Source organism: Balaenoptera ricei, chromosome 7, assembly GCF_028023285.1.
Source record: "Balaenoptera ricei isolate mBalRic1 chromosome 7, mBalRic1.hap2, whole genome shotgun sequence".
NCBI classification, from domain to species: Eukaryota; Metazoa; Chordata; class Mammalia; order Artiodactyla; family Balaenopteridae; genus Balaenoptera; species Balaenoptera ricei.
Window position 1 is genome coordinate 57,876,826 of NC_082645.1, and position 26,242 is coordinate 57,903,067.

General features: G+C 39.9%; 1 protein-coding gene across 3 annotated transcripts in view; it reads right to left on the reverse strand.

The window, feature by feature from the left end:
• Positions 1-26,242, reverse strand: part of ABCB11 (ATP binding cassette subfamily B member 11) — an 85,763-nt gene that overhangs the window by 2,724 nt on the left and 56,797 nt on the right. For 2 of the 3 annotated variants that reach the window (XM_059928045.1, XM_059928044.1), the window contains exons 18-26: positions 20,020-20,184; positions 14,643-14,747; positions 14,394-14,555; positions 11,961-12,164; positions 10,450-10,691; positions 7,554-7,710; positions 6,204-6,401; positions 1,678-1,884; positions 182-328 (exon numbers count right to left, since the gene is read on the reverse strand). In XM_059928045.1, coding sequence (XP_059784028.1) covers positions 182-328; positions 1,678-1,884; positions 6,204-6,401; positions 7,554-7,710; positions 10,450-10,691; positions 11,961-12,164; positions 14,394-14,555; positions 14,643-14,747; positions 20,020-20,184 — 1,587 coding nt within the window. Of the gene's footprint in view, positions 1-181; positions 329-1,673; positions 1,885-6,203; positions 6,402-7,553; positions 7,711-10,449; positions 10,692-11,960; positions 12,165-14,393; positions 14,556-14,642; positions 14,748-20,019; positions 20,185-26,242 lie in introns of all 3 variants that reach the window. The other variant, XM_059928046.1, reaches the window with a different exon arrangement.

Sequence of the window (26,242 nt, forward strand, 5' to 3'; positions counted from 1 at the left end):
TTGAAGCAATCCTATTTTAAAATCACTTTCTCTAGACTATTGTCTTTGGGTGCCGCAAAGGAGTGGCAATTTCTACTATTAATGAATCAGAAAATTAACAATACTGCCATTTTATAAGGACAAATATTACAGCAAAAAACTCATTTACAATGATCTAAGACTTTAGAAAATCAATACCTACCCTTTCACTTTCTGTGTCTAAGGCAGAAGTAGCTTCATCTAGTAGCAAGATTTTAGGATCTCGTACGATGGCCCGAGCAATAGCAATGCGTTGTTTCTCCCCTCGAGAGAGTTGAGACCCCTGGGACCCAACATTAGTTTCATATTTCTGGAAAAAATATGGTAAGTTTGAGAACCAGAAACAGCCATTGCTCCTGTGCTGTATGGAGCCCACATCAATGACCCCTCTGAGGGTTTAAACAATTTGTTTTTTTTGAAATTGGGAATAATTTGTATAAAGGATGTCAAATCCATTTAGGAATATTAAAAAAAATATGGCGTTTTATGACCTTTCATGTTGGGAAACACGGGGACTTTGTATCCCTTTCTCTGCATTTCTTTTAGGTTTGTATTTTTGATCTCTTTCTCCTTGCGTATGAGATCTTCCCTGATTTAAGATTCCCTGATTTCCAAACTCCTGTCTGGAAGATCTTTCCAAGACAGAATGATCCTAGGCATACAAGGGCCTTCAAGAGATCTCCTGGTCCATTCTCTTGTTGAGGTAGCATCATTGTGGAACACAAGCCTAACTTTCAATCTTCACTCTTGCTGCATACCAGCTCTGTGATCATGAACAAATTATTTAAATTTCTGTGAGCTGCAAACTCACCTGAAAAATGCAGATATTAATAACTAATTAACATATTTGTTGTTTTAGATGAAATTATGAAGGAAAATCCCTACCTGACGCCTACGTAAAAAACAGTTACATTCACAGAGTATTTACTATGCATCAGGTATTGTACTAACTATTCTAGCCAGCTTATCATTTAATGTTTACAGAAATCATTTTCTCCCTATTACTATTTTTCAGTTTCCATGTCTTAATTTTCTTAGTGACCAACCACCAAGAGAGACCCTTGGTGGATGGAAAAATGCAGAGTCAATATCACACTACATTCAAACTTGGCTCTGGGAAAGTGAGGCACTCCAAGGCAAATGCAACTTACCCACCACACACAGGAGTTGCTGCCAAGTAATGAAATGATCATGATGACAATAGTAACAGCAGCAGCTTTCTTTGTGAGGCTATTATGTGTGCTCTCTCATTCTAAGTTATTTTTTGCATTTTGTAGATGACTGAGCCTCAGAAAAGTAATTGTTACAGAAGTAACTTTACGCTAGAAAGTGGCCAAGCTTGGATTCAAATCAATGTCTGTTCCAAATCTCAGGATTTTTTTCCGTTATGCTAAGCTGATGCTCAATGTGGTACTGCTTTACTTACAACAAGTAATAGAGCATTCTTTGCGTTGGATAATATACTACTTTCCAAAACTAAAGATTATGTTGATGAAGGACATATATTTTGCGTAAAAGACTGAGACGATCTCAGGGCACTGGGAAATAAGTTGTGTTGCCTTTGACCTTCTCCTTGAGCCACAGTCATAATACTTTTTAGTCATTCTACCTCTCTCCCTCCCCGTCTGCCATAGGGAATGACTCTGACTTGGTACCCACCTCTGGAAGGGACATGACAAAGTCATGCAGCTGAGCCTGCTTTGCGGCTTCTATGACTTTTTCCGTGGGGATTTCTTTGGTGTTGTCTCCATACTTGATATTGTCCACTATGCTACAGGCAAACAACACTGGTTCCTGGGAAACGATTCCAATCTTCGAGCGGAGAAACTGGACATTTACATTTTTGGTGTCATGCCCATCTATCATCTGCCAATAGAGGTGACAACCAGGGCACTGAGTTTTAGAATTCCAGCAGTGAGGAAAGTTTGTATCCTGGAGTTAGTGTTATGCAAGATATTTGCTTTGCTTAAGAGACAACAATCCAAGGACTCTTGGAACTAACTTATGTTGCCTTTGACCTCTGGAGGTGGTGTCTGCCAGAAGTGGTGTCAAAGTTGTGATCAGACATGGTTGTTTGTTTCCCAAATTCTAGTTCTACAGGTAGTATTATACAAACAGGAAAGGCACTCCAGACAGTATCTAGTTAAAAAAAAAAAACTTCCCCTTATCCTTTGGTGCAGCACATCCTCTCCAAGTACACAGAATTGCTCAATTTTGAGACTCCATGGGTTATGAAATGGGGTTTCCTATGTAAAGCTATTGGACAATGTAAGAATCAAACCTGTTTCCTTGATTTCACTGATACTAACCTCTGAATAATTGAGATAACAGACCCCAGTAAGAAAGAAGTGCATTTGTTTACTTAGTCAACCAACAAACATATACTGAATTACCTGCCACAAAGGCACCATGCTAGACAGTCTTTTGTATGCTATATAAAGAAAAAATAATTTGTAGTGAGGTGGATGGACCTAGCGTCTGTCATACAGAGTGAAGTAAGTCAGAAAGAGAAAAACAAATACCATATGCTAACACATATATATGGAATCTAAAAAAAAAAAAAAAAAAGTTCTCATGAACCTAGGGGCAGGACAGGAATAAAGACACAGACATAGAGAATGGACTTGAGGACATGAGGAGTGGGAAGGGTAAGCTGGGATGAAGTGAGAGAGTGGCAGGGACTTATATATACTACCAAATGTAAAATAGATAGCTAGTGGGAAGCAGCCACAGAGCACAGGGAGATCAGCTCGGTGCTTTGTGACCACCTAGAGGGGTGGGATAGGGAGGGTGTGAGGGAGATGCAAGAGGGAGGAGATATGGGGATGTATGTATATGTATGGCTGATTCACTTTGTTATAAAGCAGAAACTAACACACGATTGTAAACAATTATACTCCAACAAAGATGTTAAAACAATAATAAAGAAAGAAAGAAAAAATAATCTCTGTTTTTTAGGAACTCATGATCTACCTAGGCAGTTAATTACAGGAACTCATATGTCTACCATTTGAGCTCTTTCACTTAAAAGCTTTAGAATAGTAAAGGTACAGTATGTCTCACATACTATAATACTGTAAAGTATTTGGCCCCATGATTTCAGAAAATGATTATATTAAATGGTGTAAATATATGATGTTTTAGATAATTTTTTGGCAGTGTAAAAAACAAACACTACTAGAAAAAATATAAGGCGTTCTTCAACAATTAGCCCTTGCTCATCTTCCTCTATGCATTTTCCATAGTACTTATAGACTGCAAAGCACGATTTAACAATTAAATACTGGAGCTGTTTGCTAATTGTTGTCTATATGCTAGTATTGTAAGCTCCTAGAAGACATAAGACATGCTTCTTGCTCCTTAGAATTTCCCACAGGGCCTAATGCAGTGCTGGGCACATCATAGGTACCCAATTAAATGTTGAAAACGTTGAATGTCTGCGTTTGTTAGCTTCCTTAAGAGCAAAGAGGATTTTTAAAAATTGCATTAAAGGTGGTATTTTTCCTACTGAAAAATGTTTGTAGAAACATTTTATGATGATGTAACAAAATATATTGTGTCTATGAAATGCAAGGAATCGTATTGATTTCTTCATGGGCATTGCTTTCTACCTGCGACCAGAACATTCACTGCGTACATTCAGAGAAATATACTTAACATACATGTTAATGTTGAAGAAGTCAAACGTGAAGGATTCAGGTCCCTGCATGTCATGTAGTTCACAGTCTACCTAGGTGATAGACATGAAAGATCTGACATTTGGGGAAACTGGATCCTCTCCTTTGTAGAGATCAGACCCCCAGTGCAATGTACTTTCTAGATTCATCAATCACCAAATACTTCCAAACAAATTAAAATCTCTATACCTAAAATTAATAAAAGTGATTATAAACTACAGATAATCAACTCTTACTCCTTATTTTCATAATTTCCTGGATTTTACCACTATCTGTTTGCTTGTTTTCTTATTTTGATTTATGCAAGGGAAACTTTAGTTGCCTCTTTCAAGTTTCTTTCATCATTTCTCATCATGTTATCTATCCTCATTGCAATGAAGATTATACTATTCAGGGATATTAGAAAGTCCTTTTTCAAAAAAAAGGATTAAATAATCAATCAGACCCACACCTCTGAATCATTTCTTAGAAAACTACTTGAAGATGCACTCCAACAAAATGAGATGGAAAACCAAAGAAAGAGGAAGATACGGGAACTAGGAAATAATGGATCTAATCCAAAAGATACTGCAGGAAACTCATAGGCTGACAGTTGTTCAGCAGGTGTAGGACGTAATTAGTCCAGGCAGTGGCAGAAATAAGGGAAAGAAGCAGGTTCCTCAGAATAGATATCAGGAGAGAGACATTGGAAGAAACTAAAGATTTTATAAAGGCAGAGAATGCAAGAAAAAAGAGTCTTTCAGAAAAACAATCAAGAAAGAAAAATGTAATGCTAATGTACCTCACTACTTAACTATGAGATGAACAATATTTACTTAGCCATAATAAAAGTTGTTAATAGATTTTCAACTTTTAGAATCAACCTAGAGTAAAAGCATGAAAGATAATAAATGTTATAAACAAAAGGTAAGCATTTCATATTCTTTTTTTTAAATGTAGTACATATATACAATGGAATATTACTCAGCCATAAAAAGGAATGAAACTGGGTCATTTGTAGAGATGTGGATGGACCTAGAGTCTGTCATACAGAGTGAAGTAAGGCAGAAAGAGAAAAACAAATATCATATATTAACGCATATATGTAGAATCTAGAAAAATAGTGAACCTATTTGTAGGGCAGGAATAGAAACATAGATATAGAGAACAGACATGTGGACACAGTGGCGGAAGGGGAGGGTGGGACAAATTGGGAGATTAGGTTTGACATAAATACACTACCATGTGTAAAACGGATAGCTAGTGGGAACCTGCTGTATAGCACAGGGAGCTCAGCTCGGTGCTCTGTGACGACCCAGATGGGGGGGAGGGGGAGGGGGGAGGTCTGAGAGGGAGGGGATGTATGTATACATACAGCTGATTCACTTCATTGTACAACAGAAAGTAACACAACATTGTAAAGCAATTATACTCCAATTAAAGGAAAAAAAGGTAATATAAAAGTATAGTTATTAGGACTTGAGAGGTAAAAAGAGGGAGGAAGAGGTGAAAATGGAGGTAGAATTGCTAATATTCTCATCTTAGAAAATGAGAATTCAAGAGATGTTATCTATAGGTGATGGAAAAGAAACAGAAGTGTATTAATTAAATTTACAAATAAAAGAACTTTTAAAAGTAATGTAACCATATTGGGAGGAGGTGGGTAAAAGGAGGGGGAGAAGTGAGGGTAAGCTAAATTTCCATCTCTTGAGAATAAATCAACAGAGGGTCTAAATTCATTAAATCGTGAAACAGCAGCATAAGCATATTATTTAGGGACTTTGAGGTAATCATTGGGAGATCTAAAAACATAAAGTGGTTAAAGATAGTTGCTTTTGAGCAGAAAAATGGAGAATGGGGGGTGGAAAGGGTGGAATAAGGGGTTGGTTTTGTTTTGTTTTTTTAAACAAATCTTTCTTATTCTACTTTGTGCTCCTCTGCATATATTATTTGGAAAAAATAGAAAGGAAAAAGAAAAGAAGAGAAAAGAGGAAGAAATTCTGTGGAAATAAGCAACAAAGCAAACCACCAATTTTTCAAACATCCTTACCAAAGATTTATGGCATATGACTACCAATTTGAGGTCCTTATATTATTTAGACTTTAGCTTCTTGAACCAGGATTGTCTCAGATTTTTCATACTAAATTCCCTTTCTTACTCATTTATCATTGTGTTTCTTATCACCCACACTTTTTCCATTCCCAGTCATTAGTTTCCTGATTAGTCTGCACTTTCTGCCCCATTTACAGGTAAGTGAATGCTTCTGTTAAGTACACTCATCTCCAGCTTTGCAGTTTTCTTTGCCTAACTGGTCAGGAGACCATCTGGAACTGGGAAGAATATAATGTTAGAAATTGTGAGGTAGAATCAGGTCAACCAGCAAATGACTGGAACTGGAAAATACTGTCCAAGGCAAGCGCTTTGGAATGAGTCTGGCAAGACACAACCTTGAAGATGACTTTTAGGGGTTGGAGATACTCTGCAGAAAGCAAAATTCTCAAATGCATTGACAATTTTGCATTGCTTACCACCTTCCCTTGGTCAGGATCATAGAAACGTTCCAACAGCTGAATACTGGTGCTTTTACCACATCCACTGCTTCCAACGAATGCCAGGGTTTGCCCTGGACCAACAGACACTGAGAGACCATTCAGAACTTGTATATCAGGTCGGGAAGGATATGTAAATTTACAGTCAACAAAGTCAATCTGCCCCTGGAAGTTGTCCTGTGGACGAGAAGATTAGAATTATATATGCTCTACTAGAATCTAGATTATTGAAAATGCACATAAGCCTGAGTTTTAAATCCTTGCTTAAGATACCTTCAACACTGAGCTGCCGAAGTGCAAAGTATAAAGACAGCAACTTAATGAAATGGCATTCTAGTCCCTATTCCAGCAGATGTAGAATAAAAGGAGGCTTGAGCATTGAATTTAAAGATATTTGATCTCTTATTCCCATTCTAACCTAAGGGGATTTCCTTGTCACCCATTCTTTGACATTCTGCATGGAAGAAAATACAGGATATGATTACATCACAGAAGCCAGTAACTGTGCAAATTCCTACAGCTCTGTTCCCCCAGAGATTTAAAATAATAGTATTACACTTGAAATGACTTACACAGAAAGTTACTTGAGCCCTGAATTGCAAAGGTGAAATACCTTGAGTTGTACTCTCTGACGTGTGAACTCTAGAAATGGATAGACATTTACTAAACCACACAGAGACTTACCTTTTATTGAGCTGAAGGAGAAATAGGGCATTTGACCAATTTTAAAAGATTTCTGAATTTAGTTGACTTTACTGGGGTTTAGGGGTTTTTGGCTCTCTTGAACATACTGGGATATTAAAAATTAGGCAGGGAAGATTTTAAAACACCTGTAGGGACTATCAATTAGAAAAAGTAATATTTCATTGAGATCAAATTAATTTTCTGGGAGTCCACATGAGCTCATGTGGAACACAGATAAACATGAATTAAATCAGTATTATTGGACAGGAGAAACTGGTTTTTCTACATTCTGTACCGGGATATCAGTAGAAATCCTGGTGGTTGGGTAGGTCTCAAAAGACATGTAGCTTCATTCATTCCGGAACTAAGTGTGTTTTATAGTACCTGTGTACTATAAAACAAGTATTCACTGGATATCATTGCCTTATTCAAGTTCCAGCTTTATGAAGAATTTTTAATGCTAAGGTACTTCATTCCTTTACATTTGTAAATCTACTGTCTGTCCATTCCGAGGGCATATGAGTTCACCCATATACTGCAGAATTTAGAAGATAAGTGGTCTTGAATAACCAGCCCCAGTGACTGCTCTGCACACACACAGAAGCACAAGCCTCCCCCACTGCCCTCTTACCCCTCTATACTTACCCATCTTTCACCCGCACTACTATACACATTGATTGTGGGTTGTCGGTCCAGCAGTTGGAAAAAGCGTGCAGCTGAGATTTTAGCTTTGGCATAACTTGGCGTATAAGAGGAGGCTCTCCCAAGAGCTGTCGCACTCAGTACAACTGAAGAGATCACCCTGTAGTTGGACAGACACCCAGGTAGAAAGGGCGCGGTGTGGTTGGTGTGACAGCCTAAGAGGCAGGAGTTTGGGGGTCTAGCCCTGGAAAGGACCGAGCAGCCTTGAGCAGGTCTCTTTAGACTTGTCTGGGAATGGGAGATTGGAGAGATTAGCCTTTTTCAAATTGTGTTCTAAGAAGAAAGGGTGAGGGGAGGATTGAAAAAGGGGGCCTCAGATCTCCAAACCCTGCTTCAACTACAACAGCCTTTTAAAAAAAATTTGTTTGAGAAAAAAAGACTTCTTAGGAAAAAAAAAAAAAAAAAAAGGAGGGAGGTTGAAAGATCACCCACCGGATTGGGTTGCATTTTTACAATGTTAACATTCTATGAATCTATGATTAATGTGTATAAGACAATGATTGGCGATATAAGCATCAATTCTGTACCAAGCAAGCATGTAATTCATGATTCAGACAGCATGATGCAATTGCCTGTATCCTTCTACTTGTCCCAGCCTCAATGTGTGCATAATTAACGAGCAAATAAGTGAATAAATAAATGAATGATAAATATGATAAGAGATAGCCCTTTTGCTCTATAGACCATGCTGCGAGGGGCACCCCCCGAAGTTGTCCACCTGCACTGCAATGCACCATGGGGCCTGCCTCAGTGGGGGTGAGGTGGGGTGTCTCTGTGTGTTTTACTGCTCAGTTCATAAGCAGAAATTGTTTTAGGCCAGACTGGCAAAGCCAGACATCTCTAGGAGCCCAGTCCAAAACTTAAAGCTATGACAAGCACCCAGAATAAAATAGGAAATGATGAAAGGTCATCTTTCATTTTTTAAAGAGAAGCCAGAAATTGGGAGCTTTCTGTAGTGTCCCAATTTTTACACGTTGGCAAATAATTCTTCAAAAGTCTTACATAAACTAAACAAGTCAAGAGTTTGTGATTTCTGATTTGGGGTTAGTAGCTCTACATACACAAAAATTTAGAAAGGAGACTTTCTTGGTTGAGGTGGGCATAGTGGGGCAGGAGAAAAAAATTTCTTCTATATTTCTAGAAGAAGATAGAGGGCGAGCAGACAGAACTCGTGGCTGGAGAAGAGATGTCTTTTAGGGCCAATTTTCCTAATGTCCTCCGAGGCTTTCTCAGACCGTCTCCCCCTCATCCTTCCAAGGTTCCCTGCCCCATCACACCACACCCATATGCATGTGCACCCAGTCCCTTGGTACCCTGACACCCTTAGGTGTCTGGAAATGTGAGAAACTGGACTCAAAGCTAACCTTATTAGAAGAGCAGACTCCAGCTATAAACAAAAGAACAAAATTCCCCTCACTAGTCTTTGCTGTCTCTACCTAGGGAGAGTCAGCTAGACATGTGCCTTCTTTACAAGAAGTAGAGTTCAAATAAGGTAGTTCTAGGAACCATCTTATTCAAGGACTTTAGATTTTCTCAGCATTAACCAGTACGGTAGATTGTGAAAATGCTTAATTTGTCCTATTACCCTGTACAAACCCTTTTGCAATATGATTTTTTTATTCCTCTGCGATATTGTGACTTATGATAAGAAAACTATATTGGTCTTTTGTCAGTTCCTGGCACAGACTCCTAAACCCTTGGAATTTCCCAGGTGTTGAGAGGACCGAGGTGTCTTTTGTTATGTTAATGAAGTGACTTTGGTAAAAACTCTAGATAACCTAAGGGTGGGGCCTGGTTGCCTGGAGAGCCAACCATGCGATTAGAGGGATGGAACTTCAGTCCCTTCCCCAACCTCAGGGGAGGGGAGAGGCTGGAGATTGAGTTCAATCGACAATGGTCAATGATTTAATTAGTCAGGTCTACTTGATGGAGCCTCCATAAAAACCCAAAAGGCAGAGTGCAGAGAGCTTCTGGGCTGGTGAACACGTGGAGAGTTGAGGAGAGTGGCATTCCTGGGGAGGGTATGAAAACTCCAAGCCCTTCCCACATACCGTACCCTATGCATCTCTTCCATCTGGCTGTTCCTGAGTTGTATCCTTTTGTAATAAACTGGTAATCTAGTAAGTAAATGTTCCTCTGAGTTCTGTGGGCCGCTCTAGCATATTAATCAAAGCTGAGGACGAGATCATGGGAACCTTGGGTCTATAGCTTGTTGGTCAGAAGCACAGGTGATGACCTGGACTTGCTTTGGTGTGGAGGGTTGGGGGAGGGGCAGTCTTATAGGACTGAGCCCTTAACCTGTGGGAGGACCCAACGCTATCTCCAGGTAAATAGTGTCAGGATAAATTGAACTGTAGGACATCCATCAGGTGTCAGTGCCATGTGATAGCCGTGTGAGAGTAAAGGAGAAACACTTATCAGATCCTCTCATCAAAAGATGGGGTCCGTTCCTCTTTTCTCTGAATCTGGACTTGGTCCTATGACTTTCTTTGGCCAAAGAGATATTAGAAAATGTGATGCATGCAGAGTTGGCAAGTGCTTGCATGTTGGGGCTTGCAATCTTCTGTTGCACTTGGAACTCCGAAAGCACAATGTGAAGAAAACAAGCTCAGCTGCTAAGAGGCCATGTGGAGACAGAAGGGCACTCAGAAGCCTGACTGAGTCAGCCCAGTCCAGAAGAACCACCCTGACAGCCCACAGAATCTTTAAGAAATAATAAGTCTGAGCTGTTTAAGACACCATGTTTGGGATGGTTTAAGCAGCAGAAGCGAATGGATAGAACCAGACTATTCCTCTCTAGAGCGCTGATCTTTTATGACTTTGGCCAGGTAGTCCTCACCTGAACACATAGCTGAAATGGAGCCCCTCATTGGGAATTAAGTAACCTCCATATCTGTAGGAAGCAGAATTAGCAACAAACACAATGCACTGGGAAAAACCAAAGCAGAATCCGTAAACATTTGCTTTTCGGATGGCTGTCTTGTATGGCTTCTCCAGTTCAGTCTCAAACACTTCTATAAACTGCCTCTCCTTTCCAATCCCAGCCACAGTGCGAATATTATTGAGGGCTTCGTTTGTAATCTGAAGAATGAAAAAGAGTTTTAGAAATAAAAGAGCGGAGATAACTGCTTTCGTGACATTTTCAGCCGTTACATGGATTAGATCTGGTGCAAATGACGGAAGGCAGTGTACAGCACAGATGGGGGCATCATCTGGGAACACAGAGAAGTGGCTGGAGATCAATTTGACTGGACCCTGAGACGTTCTATCAGTTCAACACAAGTTCTACTTGATCCTTACATGGCTTTGTTGCCTCTACTTGTTGAGGAAGAGAGAAGAGGGGGGAAAACGGTACACAAGGCTATCTTTGTGAATTCATTTGAAATGTTCAAAATGGTATCTTTAGATGTGTCTGAGAGAAAAAGATTGTTTAATAATATAAACCTAAAATATTAGATTCTATTTCTTAAAAAATTATGACCAAATACTATATAAGATAGATTAAAACTGAGTATGAAGTTTATCTTTTAGTCTATACTACGAATTTGTATTTGTTTCAATCCCTACTCTAGGGTAAATAACCACTGTTTCTGAATTAGGGTCCTATCCTAAAAACGGTACAAAAGTGGGCTACTTCCTACTATTGGCATACGAAATTCTTTTGGCTTCTGCCTACTTGGGCAATGTTCACATTCTCTCTTTAAAGAGAAAAAACCTAGTTTATAGTAAATTTGTTAAAAGGTGAGGGTGTGTTTATGTGTGTGTGCATGATTCCTTATCCCTGATATCTGTCTATGCCACCATATCTTCATTTACCTCTGATAACCAGATTTAATTAAAACACACTCTTAAAAGTGCACAGCTAAAACCTAAGTGTATTCGAGACCTAAACTGTATATACCTCATGGTTCTCTTTGGGAAAGACATTTGCCACAAGTCAGGCAGACACTGAAGTGTGAAAGTTAAAAGCATGTGCCATTAAAAAGATAGTAACTCCTCTCTGTGTGGGTGGCATGACCTGGAGAAACCATTAAGCTGAAAAAAACAAATAGACAGGAAAGTGAACTATCCTCTCTTGCAAAGGAGAATACTACACCAAATTGGGATGTAGAAAAAATAACTGTTTGACAGGAAACTGAACATGTAACCCTCTGTGTTTTCCCCACTATTTCTCCACACCTGCTCAATCCCATATCATCAGAGGCATATATGAAAAAGGCTAATGGGAAGTTTCTAACCATGAACGTTTGTAGGCTGACAGCTTCCTTAAGTCTGTTTGCACCCCTCATTCTTAGCAGTCTGACAGCCACTCAGCCATAAGCAGTCTGAAAAGTGGGTCTGGGAGATTACCTGTCCTGCGACCTCCATAGCCTGCTTGTCATGAGTGGCAAATCCCATCAACATTTTGGTCTGTATGGCTCCCGATAAAGCCAAGAAGGGGAAGAAGCACACTATGACCAGGCTTAGCTTCCAGCTAAAGAAGAAGGCGATGATCATGGCCACGGTGATGTTAGTGAAGGCATTGACCATCATCCCGATCTGAGAGCCGGCAGCCTGCAAACCAAAAGTGATCAGCCAATTTCAGACACACAGTCTCTAACTAAATATCATGAAAAAGCTATTTTGTAGCAAACAGATAGGTTTTTTAAAAATTATTTTGATAAAATATACATAACAATGTTTATCATTTTAGCCATTCCTAAATGTACAAGACAGTGGCATCAAATACCTTCACAGTTGTAACTCTCACCACATTTATTCCTGAAACTTTTTCATCATTCCTAACAAAAACTATACCCATTCAATTTAACATCCCTTCCTCCCTCTCCCCAGCCAGCGCCTGTTAACCTCTATTCTATTTTCTGTCTCTATGACTTTGCCGATTCTAGGTACCACATATAAGTGGAATCATACAATATTTATCCCTCTGTGTCTAGCTTATTTTATCAAGCATAATATTTTCAAGATCCATCCATGTTACAGCAGGTATCAGGATTTCATTTATTTTAAAGCCGAATAATATTCCATTGTGTGTATATACCATGTTTTGTTTATCCATTGATCTGTTGATGAAAACTTGGGTTGTTTTCACCTTTTGGCCATAATGAATAATGGTGCTATGAATATGGGTGTACAAGTATCTGTTTGTGTCACTGCTTTCAATTCTTTTGGATATATACCTAGGAGTAGAATTACTGACCATACGGTAGTTCTATGTTTTAAAAAGGGAGGGTCTTTTAATTAAAGAGACCCCCCAATGCACTTGAAGGCTGGATTAATAAAAGTACATCTTATTCACACCTTCTTGGGAGCTCATGTATTGACTAATCTCATTTCATGGGTATCAGAGCTAGACCAGTTAGTGTGAGATTAATTCTAGTGATAATAAATAACTATAAAAGCTCCTTGCAGATTGAAGGTTGCAAAAATAGAAGAGATGAGATTATGGCTTATTTATTTAATCTAAGGTCAAGAATAAGGTGAACTAGACACTAGAATACCCAAATGTTGAGAGTAAAACTGGTAAAAACCTTAAGCAGTAAGACAATGCATATTAAAACCTTTCAAAATGACTATATATTTTGATCCAGTGGTTATATTTTGAGAACTAAAAAAATAATCAAGGGTATGCCACAAGCTTGATGCAAAATGATATAAATTGCTTATGTGGGGAGGGAGGACCTAAACGGGGAATTCTTTAAGAAATGATGATATATTAAAATGATGAATTAAGCATTCTTTAAAAATTCACTGTAGAAGGATATATAAGGACCAAAATAGGCTCACATCAGATTGTTTCAGGAGAAAAAAGAAAGATTACAAAATAATATGTACAGTGTGACCCAATGACTGTGGGAAACACATTTTCTATTTATACAATAGAAAAAGCCTAGAATGATCAAAATGAAAAATTTACGGGGATTTTCCTCTAAAAAGGATTCCATGTTCCTTTGAAATTCTCCATATCATGGTTCATATTGTTGGTTGAACTGGTAGAAGTCGAGATATACAGTACAGCACTACAAATCCAGTGAGTTTTTTTTCCCAAGAGTCTCACAGACAAACCATGACTTTTCTTTTTCCTCTTTTTCTGATTTTCATGGAAAGTGAGCAGTGGTGTTGAGAGGCAAACTGAACTTTCATCCCTTTAACCCAAATGCCTGGTTTTATAAAGGTGTAGCCTCATCTTGTACACGTGTGCAAACCTCCTGAACAAGGCTACAGGTTCTGGGGTTTAGAAACCACAGCTTAGTCTCCCTTAGTCAGAAAAGACAGCCCTTGGAATGTGTCAGGATTCTAGATAGCAATCATCTCTGTCTTTCCCTCAGGTTCCCGGCTGGGCTGCTTAGAACTGCTTCTTTTCCTAAGACTAACTTACAAGCCAGGCGCCTGTGGAAGGAGACTTTTTTCCACACACACCCTCTGGGGGCGCCATTAAGTCTCGTGGAATCTGAGCCTCTGGGCCTAAAAAAAAACCAAAACGATCTGAGAAAGGAGGGAAAGTTCTTCTCAATTGCTAGACTCAGAGGAAATGCAAAACTCTGACAGATTTTGATTCATGCCATAACACTGATTCTGGACATTACCTAGGAGACAGTGTACTTTAGCTGCTGTTTGTCAGCTTTGGAAATGGGTGAAAATGTAGATCTGGGGTATCCCCCCACGAGTTCCTGTTTCATAGGAAATATGTACGTGGTTATTGGAATTACGTGATTATTGGAATACATAAAGGAAAGAAAGTCTACTCCAGTTACTACATCCCTGGTTTCCCCCACGGCTTACCCCTTGAACTTGAGAAGCATCTGTAGCAAGCCTTGTTGTCAGTGCTCCAGGGCTATTTCTGAGGTCATCAAACCAGCCAATGTCTTGCCCTAACATTGCTCTGAAACCCAATTTACGTAGCCTTTTGGTGAGGAGTTCCCCGGATTTAGCAAAAGCATATCCCTAAAACGTAATGGAGTCTTTAGTGATATTTTACCAGGAGAAGGGGGAAAATAACTAAATTGCTTACTGAAAAATAAAATTCCTTACCTGCAGAAATTGAGTGCAAAAAGATAAACAGCCTATTGCTACAAAGAGCAGGCACACACCATGGATCTGCGACCTTTGTTCTTCTTTATCAGGAATTGAAAAAGTCTTTGCAAGACAGTAAGCAAGGAAGTAACTTTAATATTAACAAACAATAGCAAAAGAAATCAATTCAAATATGTTTAAGAGAAATTTCTCTTAGGCTTTGGGTTAAAAAGCAGTTCACTTGAAACATACTAGCGTTAAACCAAAGTTAACTATGAACATGTGCACTTAATTCTCTGTGGGGAAGGAAGGCTGGTGAATAAAACCCAGTGGTTATGACTGACAGAATTTTTGTCTCGTTTCTTTGCCTGATGTAGGCAATTGTATTGGCTTTTCTTTGATACAGATGAAAAATATGATGAAATGCCTCAAATTCTTTACATAATAAGGCAAGGGAAAAAAAGAAAGGAAGGAAGAAAAGAAGAAAGAAAGGAGGAAGGAAAGAAGGGGGGAAGTTACTTGAGAATCTGAGAATATTATTCCGGGACAAAACTCAAAGCAATATGACCTATGTCTTTCCCCTATAATAAAGATGGCTTTCCCACTCAGGTACCTCGCCTATTATTAGTTTTATATTCTGAATTCTTTTTCTGGAAGGTTGCCTATCTCCACTTCATTTAGTTGTTTTTCTGGGGTTTTATCTTGTTCCTTCATCTGGGACATAGCCCTCTGCCTTTTCATCTTCTCTATCTTTCTGTAACTGTGGTTTTTGGTCCACAGGCTGCAGGATTATAGTTTTTCTTGCTTCTGTTGTCTGCCCTCTGGTGGTTGAGGCTATCTAAGAGGCTTGATGGGAGGCTCTGGTGGTGGGTAGAGCTGACTGTTGCTGTGGCGGTCAGAGCACTGCAGAACCTTCCAGTTACAGCCTCATCTTACCTCACAACAGAGAGAAGTGGAACTAAACCCTCTCTACTCACGGCCTCAAATGACCATCTCCCTCTTAGTAAACATTGGAAATGTCCTGAGTATTAGTTGTTTTGTTTGTTTTTTTATACTGCAGGTTCTTATTAGGCATCAGTTTTATACACATCAGTGTATACATGTCAATCCCAATCGCCCAATTCAGCACACTATTAGTTTTATAGATTACTTATATATATACAAATAATAGCATTCTTATAAAAGCAACTGGCACACACACACAAAAAAGCAACTAGCTATCAAGGCATTGACTGGAATTGTCTTAGGACAGAAAAGCTTCCATCCATCAGAGGCTGAAATTGTTGCTCTAAATCACAAGAAGCTGAAAACATTCCCCTCAAAAAACTATGGAAATTATGAGTGGGTTTTTTTTTTCAGTTTATAATAAGTGGTAAACTATACTCATAAGTATATTCTGAACTTACAGGCACATGCTCAAGTAACTGATTGGGACCCAAGCTGTTGCAATAAGAAAATGGAAAGAATAGCTGCATATTCTAATGACATCGCCCTACAGTGAAATAGATTTTAGGTACATCAAAACCCTCCTAATTCAGACTAAGTGAGGGAACTGTGAGAGTTCAGAAAAGCTATTTATTAGAGAGCTGCACAATAAATCCTTACTTATTGCTCTGCATTAATTTGAGTAACTAGAACAATGCCAGAAAGCAGTTGCTCAAAGGAAACCATTTATTCAACAAATATTTATCGAATGCCTGCTATATGCCAAATAAATCTCCTGTAAACAATGTATACTACTCCATTAACAAATCCTTTTTTGTAAAGCAGAAGTAACCCGTTGAAATTATCACAAATTCCAAAGTAGTGGAAGGGGTTCTAAATTAATGAGATGTACTGTTTCTAGGACAGAGCTTTTGGGCCCGTTATGGTTCTTAGCAATAAAGAATACATTCATTCTTAATGAACGAAGTGGGTTCAAAAGATGCCACAGTCATTCATCCCACCATGGAATAACTCATGTAAGTTTACTTTACAGTTTACAAATACAAGGACTTAAAGACATATTTCAGTTTGGTTTTAAAAATCGCTATACAAATCCCCACAAACCCCCAACAGTGATGCCATAATTCTCATTCCTCTCTAAGGTCACCTATTATAATCATGGACTATAATACTGCATATTAGCCAGTTTAACTCTTAGTTTATAGATGGGAAACTAAAGCCCACAAGATCAAGTCCTTTGTCCAAGTTCATTTAGCTGGTGGTTATTATTAGATAAGGAAATGCCTGGTTTCCAGATTCCAGTGCAGTGGTTTTCTTCTGGGCACTCTCTCTTGGCTCTTGATATTACCCATCTTCTCAGTGTTAAAAAAGAATGTTTGGCTAATATTAAGTTCAAGATTGGGCATCAGCTGTCTGTAATCTTTCCCCCCCACCCCAAACTCTACTGCATGTGTTCTTTGTACATTCTTACTGAAATGCAACCCAAAGGACTGCCCATCCCCCGGTTCTTCTCTTTTTAGACTAGCTGTAGTTCAAGCACATCTACATCATCTTGTAAAGGTAAGTTTGTTTAAGGAGAAAATGAGCATTCTCTAGACTCTTGCTATTTACCAGATGCAAATGTGTTACTTAACCTACTTTAACTTAAATGAGGATTTCCTTAAATTAGGATTCTTAAAACAACCCAGTGAGGTAGATTTTCTCGCCCCATATTATAGATAAGGAAGCTAAGACTCATCAAGGGGAAACCACTTGCCCAGATGCATGCAGACAGCACAGAGCAGAGACCTGCGGCAAGTCCAGGGCTGGCTCACTCCAGCGTTCATGCTTTCCCCCAGCACGCTATGTCCAAACTGCAGTGCTTGGAACACTTGGCACCTTTTCCAAGTCAAATAAACCCAGGGAAAGTGAACCAGAGAAATTCTGCTTTACGTGCACATTGACCCTTCGCTAGATTAGCAACCAGGCCCCTAACGCCCAATGATTTGCTGGGTCCTCGTTCCAAACTGTGGTCTCAGTACCAACTGTGGATATTGTGCCCTTTAGATATGTCAGAATGAAAACAGTGCAATTAAAACCAGACTATTATCTGACTCATGATTATACCCTATGAGGTGAAAGCATCATTAATCCACTGATGAATATGTGATAATTATGCTAAGAGGCACACAAAAACAACCTTCTTTATCAAAGAAGAAAAATAGTAAAGCTTTATCCTCTTAGCAAATACAACCCCGCGAGAGCCTTAACGATGAGCAGATTTTGGATTTCACCAACTAGATCCTGCTACTCTGATCCTTCGGTCCTTAAGTGAAAAGCTGAATTGCTCAGGCTAGGATTTTCTGGTTGTGACCAGAAGAATCACAGAGAATATTCTCACCACCAATAACCAAGGGCAGGGGTTATAACTGGATCATCAAATTTGTTTTGACTTGGCCATTTCATAGACCACTAGAGCTGGAAGTTATCTTACAGATCATCTTTGTCAATCCTTCCTTTTATAGTTAAGGAAACTGAGACCCAGAGAAGTGGCATGATGTGACCCCAGGGCAGAAAAAAAGTCTCCTGGCAGGGAACCCAGGACTCTTCCCAAAGCAGTTCATACACAGAGTTTGGATAAAGTTGAGTGAATGCATTCCATACTCTGCATTTATAAGAGAGAAAGAGATGATCAGCAAAGAAGTTGACATCCTGGAATTGTTTTAAAAGTGTACATCTAGGGCATAGTCTTGGGTCTTAACAGATTCAATGCCACCCCCTACACCCTCTACATCTGCATCACTGCTCAGTGGAATGCATTTCCAGAGCCTCTCCCTAGTAGAAGGTCAGCTTTATGAGAGCAGGGAGGGCTCTGGTTTTCTTGCTCCTCACTGTACTGCTAATACCAGCAACAGTGTCTGGAAAACAGTAAGTGATCGATAAATATTTGGTGAATGATGAGTGGATTTTTTGGTTTAATGTCTGTCTTCCTCATAGACTGGAAACTACATTAGGGAAGGCGCCCTGACTGACACTGTGTTCCCAAGTCCCTAGTCTAGGGGAGATAATCAACAAATACCTGTTGAGTGAATAAAAGAAAATTTCTATTATGATTAGGGTATGGTATTTACTAGATACTAATGAATATAAATTAATTATTAAAATATTTTCAGCATAACCAGAAATTCAATTTACCAGAGTTGGCCCCTGTGTTTCCAATTTACTACCTTTCTGATGATTTCCTCACTTAACACAAGGGGGCAGTGTGAAAATTGAAGCGGTGGCTGAGGCCCTCTCTATAGGATTGATCTGATTTTGCTTGTGGACTGTACAAGTCTTTCTATACAACTCATGCCTGAGGGGACTTAACTTCTGGTCAGGAACTCTGCCAGAGAGACCGCAAGAGAGAAAGAATAGTAGAGAGGGAAACTAAAACTTAGGACTCTCACAAATCCTTCAAAACAGCTGGTGCTAGTCCTGGTCCCATCACCTAATGTGACCCTGTGTCACCTTGAACAAGTTGTTACAGTTCTCTAGATTCTAGGTTTGCCTCCTTGTTGACCTCACAGGATTTGTGTGTGTGTAAATTTCAACTAAGAGAATGTGATAGCATTTTGAGAACTAAGTTTGCAATGATAAGTTTTTATTGGAACTTGGCTCTGTAGTCACACTGCCTGGATTTAAATCCCAGATCCACCACTCGCTCCCCTAAGTTCTTTATGCCTTGGTTTGCTCCTTTGTCAAATGGGAACAATAAGAATACCTACCACAGGTGGTTATTAGAAAAGTTTAGTGAACTATTGTATACAAAGTTCTTAGATAGTGCCTAATTAATGTTTGTAGTCATTATTATTATTATTATTTTATTATAACAATGAAGTCAGATGGAGAATATCAAAATTCCTAGGAGGTGAAAACTGAAATAAGCTTATTCTTTATCCATGCCTTATTTTACTTCTCTCTTCCTTTTCCTGTTTTCTCCCCACTTCCCCATTTCAATGGTGCAACCAGCAGAAGAGAAGAGCATTATACAACAGGCATGAACACCTGCTATTACAAGACAAACCTTGTACCTCAGCTGTTCAGCAAGATCAAAATGGCCCCCCCAATCCTTTTGTATTATTCAACCAACCAGCTTTGTATTCTGATTTGGTTTGCATATAGGTTAACTGCCCTCTTTTGACACTAAATTTGCAGCTATAGTGCTGTTTTTTTACAGACACGATGCCTGTTGAAGGGTGCTGCCAGCCCAAATGACAGACCGCTTCACCTTCTTACCTCCTGTGTGATGGAGACTCGAGACATTTTTAATCCTTTAGAGATGAGAAAAAAGAGCTAAAAAAAGAGCTTAAAAAAAGAAAAGAGCTAAAAACATTACAACAAAGAGCCAACCTATCAAAAAATGACGATATCCACTGATAGACAAACCAAAGGTAGGAGGAGAATAAAGCTGGTCCAGCTGTTTGCTTACCCCAAGAATCTGGCTGAAGAAGAAGGCATAGAAGGGTGTGACTGTCCCATTGACAGCTGCGCCCACAGCCCCTACCAGCATGTAGGGCCATTCTGGAGCATTAACTTTCAGAATCCTCCTAACTGGGGCGGGTTCAATTTCTTCTTCCACAGGAATGTTCTTGTCCTTGAGGGAAGAGGGAGTTACATTAATCATCTAAATTTCTGCATATACTCTTTTCTTATACAGCAGACCCTTTGGCATTCACAGCTTTGAGTCATGGTTTGATTGGTTATGAGTGGCCTTAAAGATCTACGAGACGAAGTGATTTGTTATTTTGTGAAAAATCATTCTGAATTGCTTGCCACCATGCTGTGACTTGGATGGGATCGAACTTAGAGTGTCTGCTCATCTGAAGGTGAGCTCGTAGTTCTCATTTCACAATTGCATAGGTATTAACTCTTGGGGAGTAATAAATATGTTGGATCTGTAAGAAAAATAACCCCCCAATTTTAAAAAGTTTTTGTGCTATAGTGGTATTTACATATTTGAGGACTTGTGAAATTTTCAAGATATGTCCTTCATAAATGTCAAAGCTCTAAAATCTTGTAACTGGCTAAAGCTCTAAGGCAGGCCAGTGTATCTAAACAAGGCAAAATAATTTTAAAAATGTATTAAGTGGTGTCGACGGTTATCAATTGCATGTTTTCTCTAAGGTTTTCCTTAATTAGTGCCCAGAAGTAAATAGTAATCAATTTGGATTTCTAAATTCTGTATTTTCTTCACAAGGAGTCAAAATTATTTCAAAATTTCCCTATTCCAATTTCTTTAGTTGCCAGTAAAGTGTCAGAGCTAGCAAATTTTTATCCTCTTAAAGGCAAATATATTCAGAATATCATCGTTTTTATCATCATTTTTCCTTGTTATAGATATTGTTCAGTGTTTGGTCTTTAGGCCCATTATTCAAAAATTTGTTAAATTTATTGCTCACTTTGTTTGAGAAAGGGTTTTAGGTGACGTATATAGATCTGTATTGATTTATTTTTTACTTTTTCTATTAAAATATACTAAAAATGTCTACAGCAAATTGACTACAAAACTATTAGTGCTCTCTTCCATTAACACGCAGTAATTTACCCCTTAGGGAGCTGAATGTCAGGAACAGAAGACAGCAAGGAACTTCAAATACTATCCTTTTGCTTCCAAAGTCAAAGTCTACATTGCCAAGTCAATTGAAATAAAAGCCTGGTGTCCCTCTCATTTTACTTGCAAGCCAAATAGGATGGGCGAAGGCAGCTCAGCTGGTGATAGATTTGTCAACGCATCCGTTTCAAGTTCTCTCTTGGCCTGCCGTCAACTGTTGCACTTGTCATTACTACTCACTCATGCAGCAAATCCTTCAATGATTTCATCTCTGACATCTTACTAAACTCTAGGAAATCAATGCAGAGAGGAAGACAGGTGGCTGGGAAAGCATGAGGGAAACAGGTGTAGAAAGAATGGGGTTCTTGGATGAGCCTCATATGGCCACTAATGGAATGTATCACCGAGCTCTTCAGCTCTCTGAGGCTCAGTTACCTCCTCCTCAAAAGGAAAGTTGCGTGGGGGAGACAATTCTCTATGGGTCTCTCATGTTTCTGCACATCTTGTGAAAAGAGGCATTGACTACCTTTGTTCAGGCTAATTTTTCAAGGATATTTGTACAGCAAATAGCCTTGGAGGACAGAGGTAGTGTCTCCATCCCAAGAAAAGGACAGATGTGCTTATTGCCCATTATAAAAACATCAGGTTCCTCAAGCCCAGGATTCCTCTCCCCGTTCATTTGCTGGTATCATCTGGCTCTCTTTGCATCAACTTGACAGGAAGTGGGGTTGGGCTGGGGAACTAGTGCAAATGCTATACTCTGGCTCCTGCTTGTGCTTTGAGTAAAACGTTGTTTGTCTCTGACGCAGAGCTCTTGTGTATTCTGCTGGCATCCATGAAATTGGGTCAGGCTATAGCTTGCAATAGAGCAAAATATCAGACCCTCTACAGTTCTAAACAGTGGTTGGTGTCCAGTTCTGGATGCTTACCAGACTCATGTGGGTCGAAGATTAAAATTACAGACACTTGGGTCCCATCAACAGAAATATTAATTTAGTAAGCCTAAGAGTGAATTTGTGTTTTAAAAAATACTCCTCAGGTAATTCTGATGACAAAGCCCATTTTTTGAGGTCCTCAGCAGTATACAATCTCCAAAACTCCTTCCAGAACTAAGTGTTTGGGGTGCCATGTTTGAACGTTTTGAAAGTGTCAGCTGTGCTATACCATCTAGGGACATTAAACTCCAACATTTCCTGGAACCACTGTCGCACAGGATGGTCCACCCTCAGTCTGACATGATAGAAATTTCCCTGGTCATCTGATATCTGAAGGTATCCCTAAACCTTAACAACAAAACCAAAGACATCTAAAAGCAGTATGAAGTACCTTTTGTCCAGTAGTTAACATTCCAAGATAGGCTAACAGGAAGCAAAATTTAATTAATTTGAATAATTTTCTTTTTTCCCCTTTCATTAAAAATTTGACTTTAAAGGAAACTATGCCCCAACCCCCCAAAAGATGAGGCTATTAAGACTGAATGACTCAAAACCTAGGAAATCTGTCCCTGAGTAACTGACTTTTGATTGACTTTTATTTGATATTGCTGAAAGATAGTAGAAGAATAAAAGAAAATTAAAGTCACTATGTACAGAAGAGTTTTTACCTCTGGGATTTTGCAAAGCTAAAGACGAATTTACTCATCTAAAAAAAGCTAAAAAGCTAAAGATTATATATATATATATATATATATATATATATATATATATATATATAGCAAACCAGTAACTCACAGAGTGATACAGTTATAAAAGTTTATATATGCTTCCTCACTGCAGGGTTCCTGCCTCTATTGTGTCAATGTCAAGTTGCACAGTGCTCATTTATTTATCATATGTCAAGAAGTATCCTGCTAGCAGCTCCAATGCAGGGAGAAAGACAGTGGCTCTTGTTCATCTTTGCATCCGTAACACAATACCTGGCACATGATAGGTGTGCAATCAGTGTTTATTGGATGAAAGAATGAATGAAGCTTTTATGCCCGTGGTGCATACATGCAACAAAACATTTATTTAAAAAACACTGATCACTCACTTACAATGTAGATGGTACAATGCTAGACAATGAGCTTTTCCCAGCTTCCTTCCTTCCATCTCCTTGTGTAGGTCAGGTGAAAATATAACTTCCTACTTAAATCTTATGTCCCGATTTCTATACTTTGTTACATTGACTATATCATGCCAATCCATAGGGGTCTCCTGCCTCGATAACGACTTTAAGATATGATGATAGGAAATGGTAACTATGCCCAAGAAGCAGGGACTCTCCAAATAATCAAAAACTGATAGTCATTTTTATAGATCCTCTGTCCTATCTCTCAACCATTGCCTAAACCCTGTCTCCAAATTAGCTGTGATGAAGCTACGGATTTCTAATATTTGACCTTGACTCAATCTCCTATATATTTTACCTTTTAGTTTCCCTAAATGAGATGCCTATATATCAGAGACTGGAACCTCTAGCCTGCAGGTTTCCCCTAATCCTAATCTTAATTTTGTCAGCATTGTAACTAAGATCTGAATCCATTTATGAGAGCCAAGAGTATAGCTTGGAGAGGAAGAGAAAACAGGCTGTAGTCATGGCTCTGTCACCAGCTAACTATGAGATGTTGGGTCAGACACCCCACTTAGAGTTTGGAAGGACAGACTTTTGAAACCATTTCCTGAAGTTTTCGGAGTCAAAACTCTAAGAGACCACAAGGTGGAGATAACTCCTTTATATAAGTAAAACTTTTGCACTGCCACAGAAGGTAGAACATCTCCCAATTAACAGAAGGTCAGGTTAGAGCTTCTTCATCAAAATAAGGAAAAAAAAAAAAAAAAGAATTTTGCCAGTGCTTGATCTTACAGAATTTAGTTAACTATTAAAAAACTTTAAAATGTACTTGGATGAGAAAGTCCATACTTTACCCAAACAGGATTAAATTTTATTAACCCTGATTCTGTTGTTTCCTTTTAAAAAATACTTAATTTTTAAATCAAAAAGATTCTAATATAATTATCATACAAATGAGCAGTATTAATATAAGCATAAGACCTTTATTCGCTTCAAGCTTTAGCAAAATCTCATTGGTGTCCCTGTCACTTTCTTCCTTTCTTCCTTTTCCTTCCTTAACTAGAGAGAGAAATCAGAGTGTCATCTTTATAAAATTACACTGGGTTATGGACCATTTTTGTTTCTCTAAAACTAATCTCTATATTTGATTTAGGTTTCCATTTATTTAAAGAACTCCCTTCTAAGTTTTCCCTGCCTCATGAGAACTCTGGGAACCTGATCTTCAGACCTCCAGGAAATCTGATTGTTCTCTGCAACAATGCTGAGCCATCTACTAGCTTCAACAAAAACAACAAAATTGGATTTTCTTTTCCTTCCTTCCTAACGCTCTTGCTTTTATTGTAGAATATTTGCCCAGAAACCAGGGGGAAAAAATTAAAATGCAAAATTGAATATGATTGGGACTTCCCTGGTGGCACAGTGGTTAAGAATCCGCCTGCTAATGCAGGGGACACAGGTTCGAGCTCTGGTGCAGGAAGATCCCACATGCTGCGGAGCAACTAAGCCCGTGCACCACAACTAGTGAGCCTGCGCTCTAGAGCCCACGTGCCACAACTACTGAGTCCACGTGCCACAACTACTGAAGCCCGCGTGCCTAGAGCCCAGGCTCCGCAAAGAGAGAAGCCACCGCAATGAGAAGCCCGAGCACCACAATGAAGAGTAGCCCCTGCTTGCCGCAGCTAGAGAACACGCACAGCAACAAAGACCAAATGAAGAAGCTTCAAGATGGAGGAAGATTAAGACGCAGAGATCACCTTCCTCCCCACAGATACATCAGAAATACAACTACATGTGGAACAGCTCCTACAGAACACCTACTGAACGCTGGCAGAAGACCTCAGACCTCCCAAAAGGCAAGAAACTCCCCACGTACCTGGGTAGGGCAAAAGGAAAAAGAAACAACAGAGACAAAAGAATAGGGACGGGACCTGCACCAGCGGGAGGGAGCTGTGAAGGAGGAAAGGTTTCCACACACTAGAAGCCCCTTCGCGGGCAGAGACTGCGGGTGGTGGAGGGGGGAAGCTTCGGAGCCACGGAGGAGAGCTCAGCCGCAGGGGTGCAGAGGGCAAAGCGGAGAGATTCCCGCACAGAGGATCGGTGCCAACCAGCACTCACCAGCCCGAGAGGCTTGTCTGCTCACCCGCCGGGGCGGGCGGGGGCTGGGAGCTGAGGCTCGGGCTTCGGTCAGATCGCAGGGAGAGGACTGGGGTTGGCGGCGTGAACACAGCCTGAAGGGGTTAGTGCACCACAGCTAGCCGGGAGGGAGTCCGGGAGAAGGTCTGCAGCTGCCGGAGAGGCAAGAGACTTTTTCTTGCCTCCTTGTTTCCTGGTGCGCGAGGAGAGGGGTTTAAGAGCGCTGCTTAAAGGAGCTCCAGAGACGGGCATGAGACGCTAAGGCTGCTGCTGCCGCCACCAAGAAGCCTGTGTGCGAGCACAGGTCACTCTCCACACCGCCCCTCCCGGGAGCCTGTGCAGCCCGCCACTGCCAGGGTCCCGTGATCCAGGGACAAGTTCCCCGGGAGAACGCACGGCGCGCCTCAGGCTGCTGCAACGTCACGCTGGCCTCTGCCGCCGCAGGCTCGCCCCGCCTCCTCCGTACTCTTCCCTCCCCCCGGCCTGAGCCAGAGCCCCCGAAGCAGCTGCTCCTTTAACCCTGTCCTGTCTGAGCAAAGATCAGACGTCCTCAGGCGACCTACACGCAGAGGCGGGTCCAAATCCAAAGCCGAACCCCGGGAGCTGTGCGAACAAAGAAGAGAAAGGGAAATTTCTCCCAGCAGCTTCAGGACCAGAGGATTAACTCTCCACAATCAACCTGATGTACCCTGCAACTGTGGAATACCTGAATAGACAACGAATCATCCCAAATTGACGAGGTGGACTTTGGCAGCAAGGATATATATATATTTTTTCCCTTTTTCTCTTTTTGTGAGTGTGTATGTGTATGCTTCTGTGTGTGATTTTGTCTGTATAGCTTTGCTTTTACCATTTGTCCTAGGGTTCTGTCTGTCCGTTTTTTTCTTTTTTTTTTTAATCACTTAAAAAATTTTTT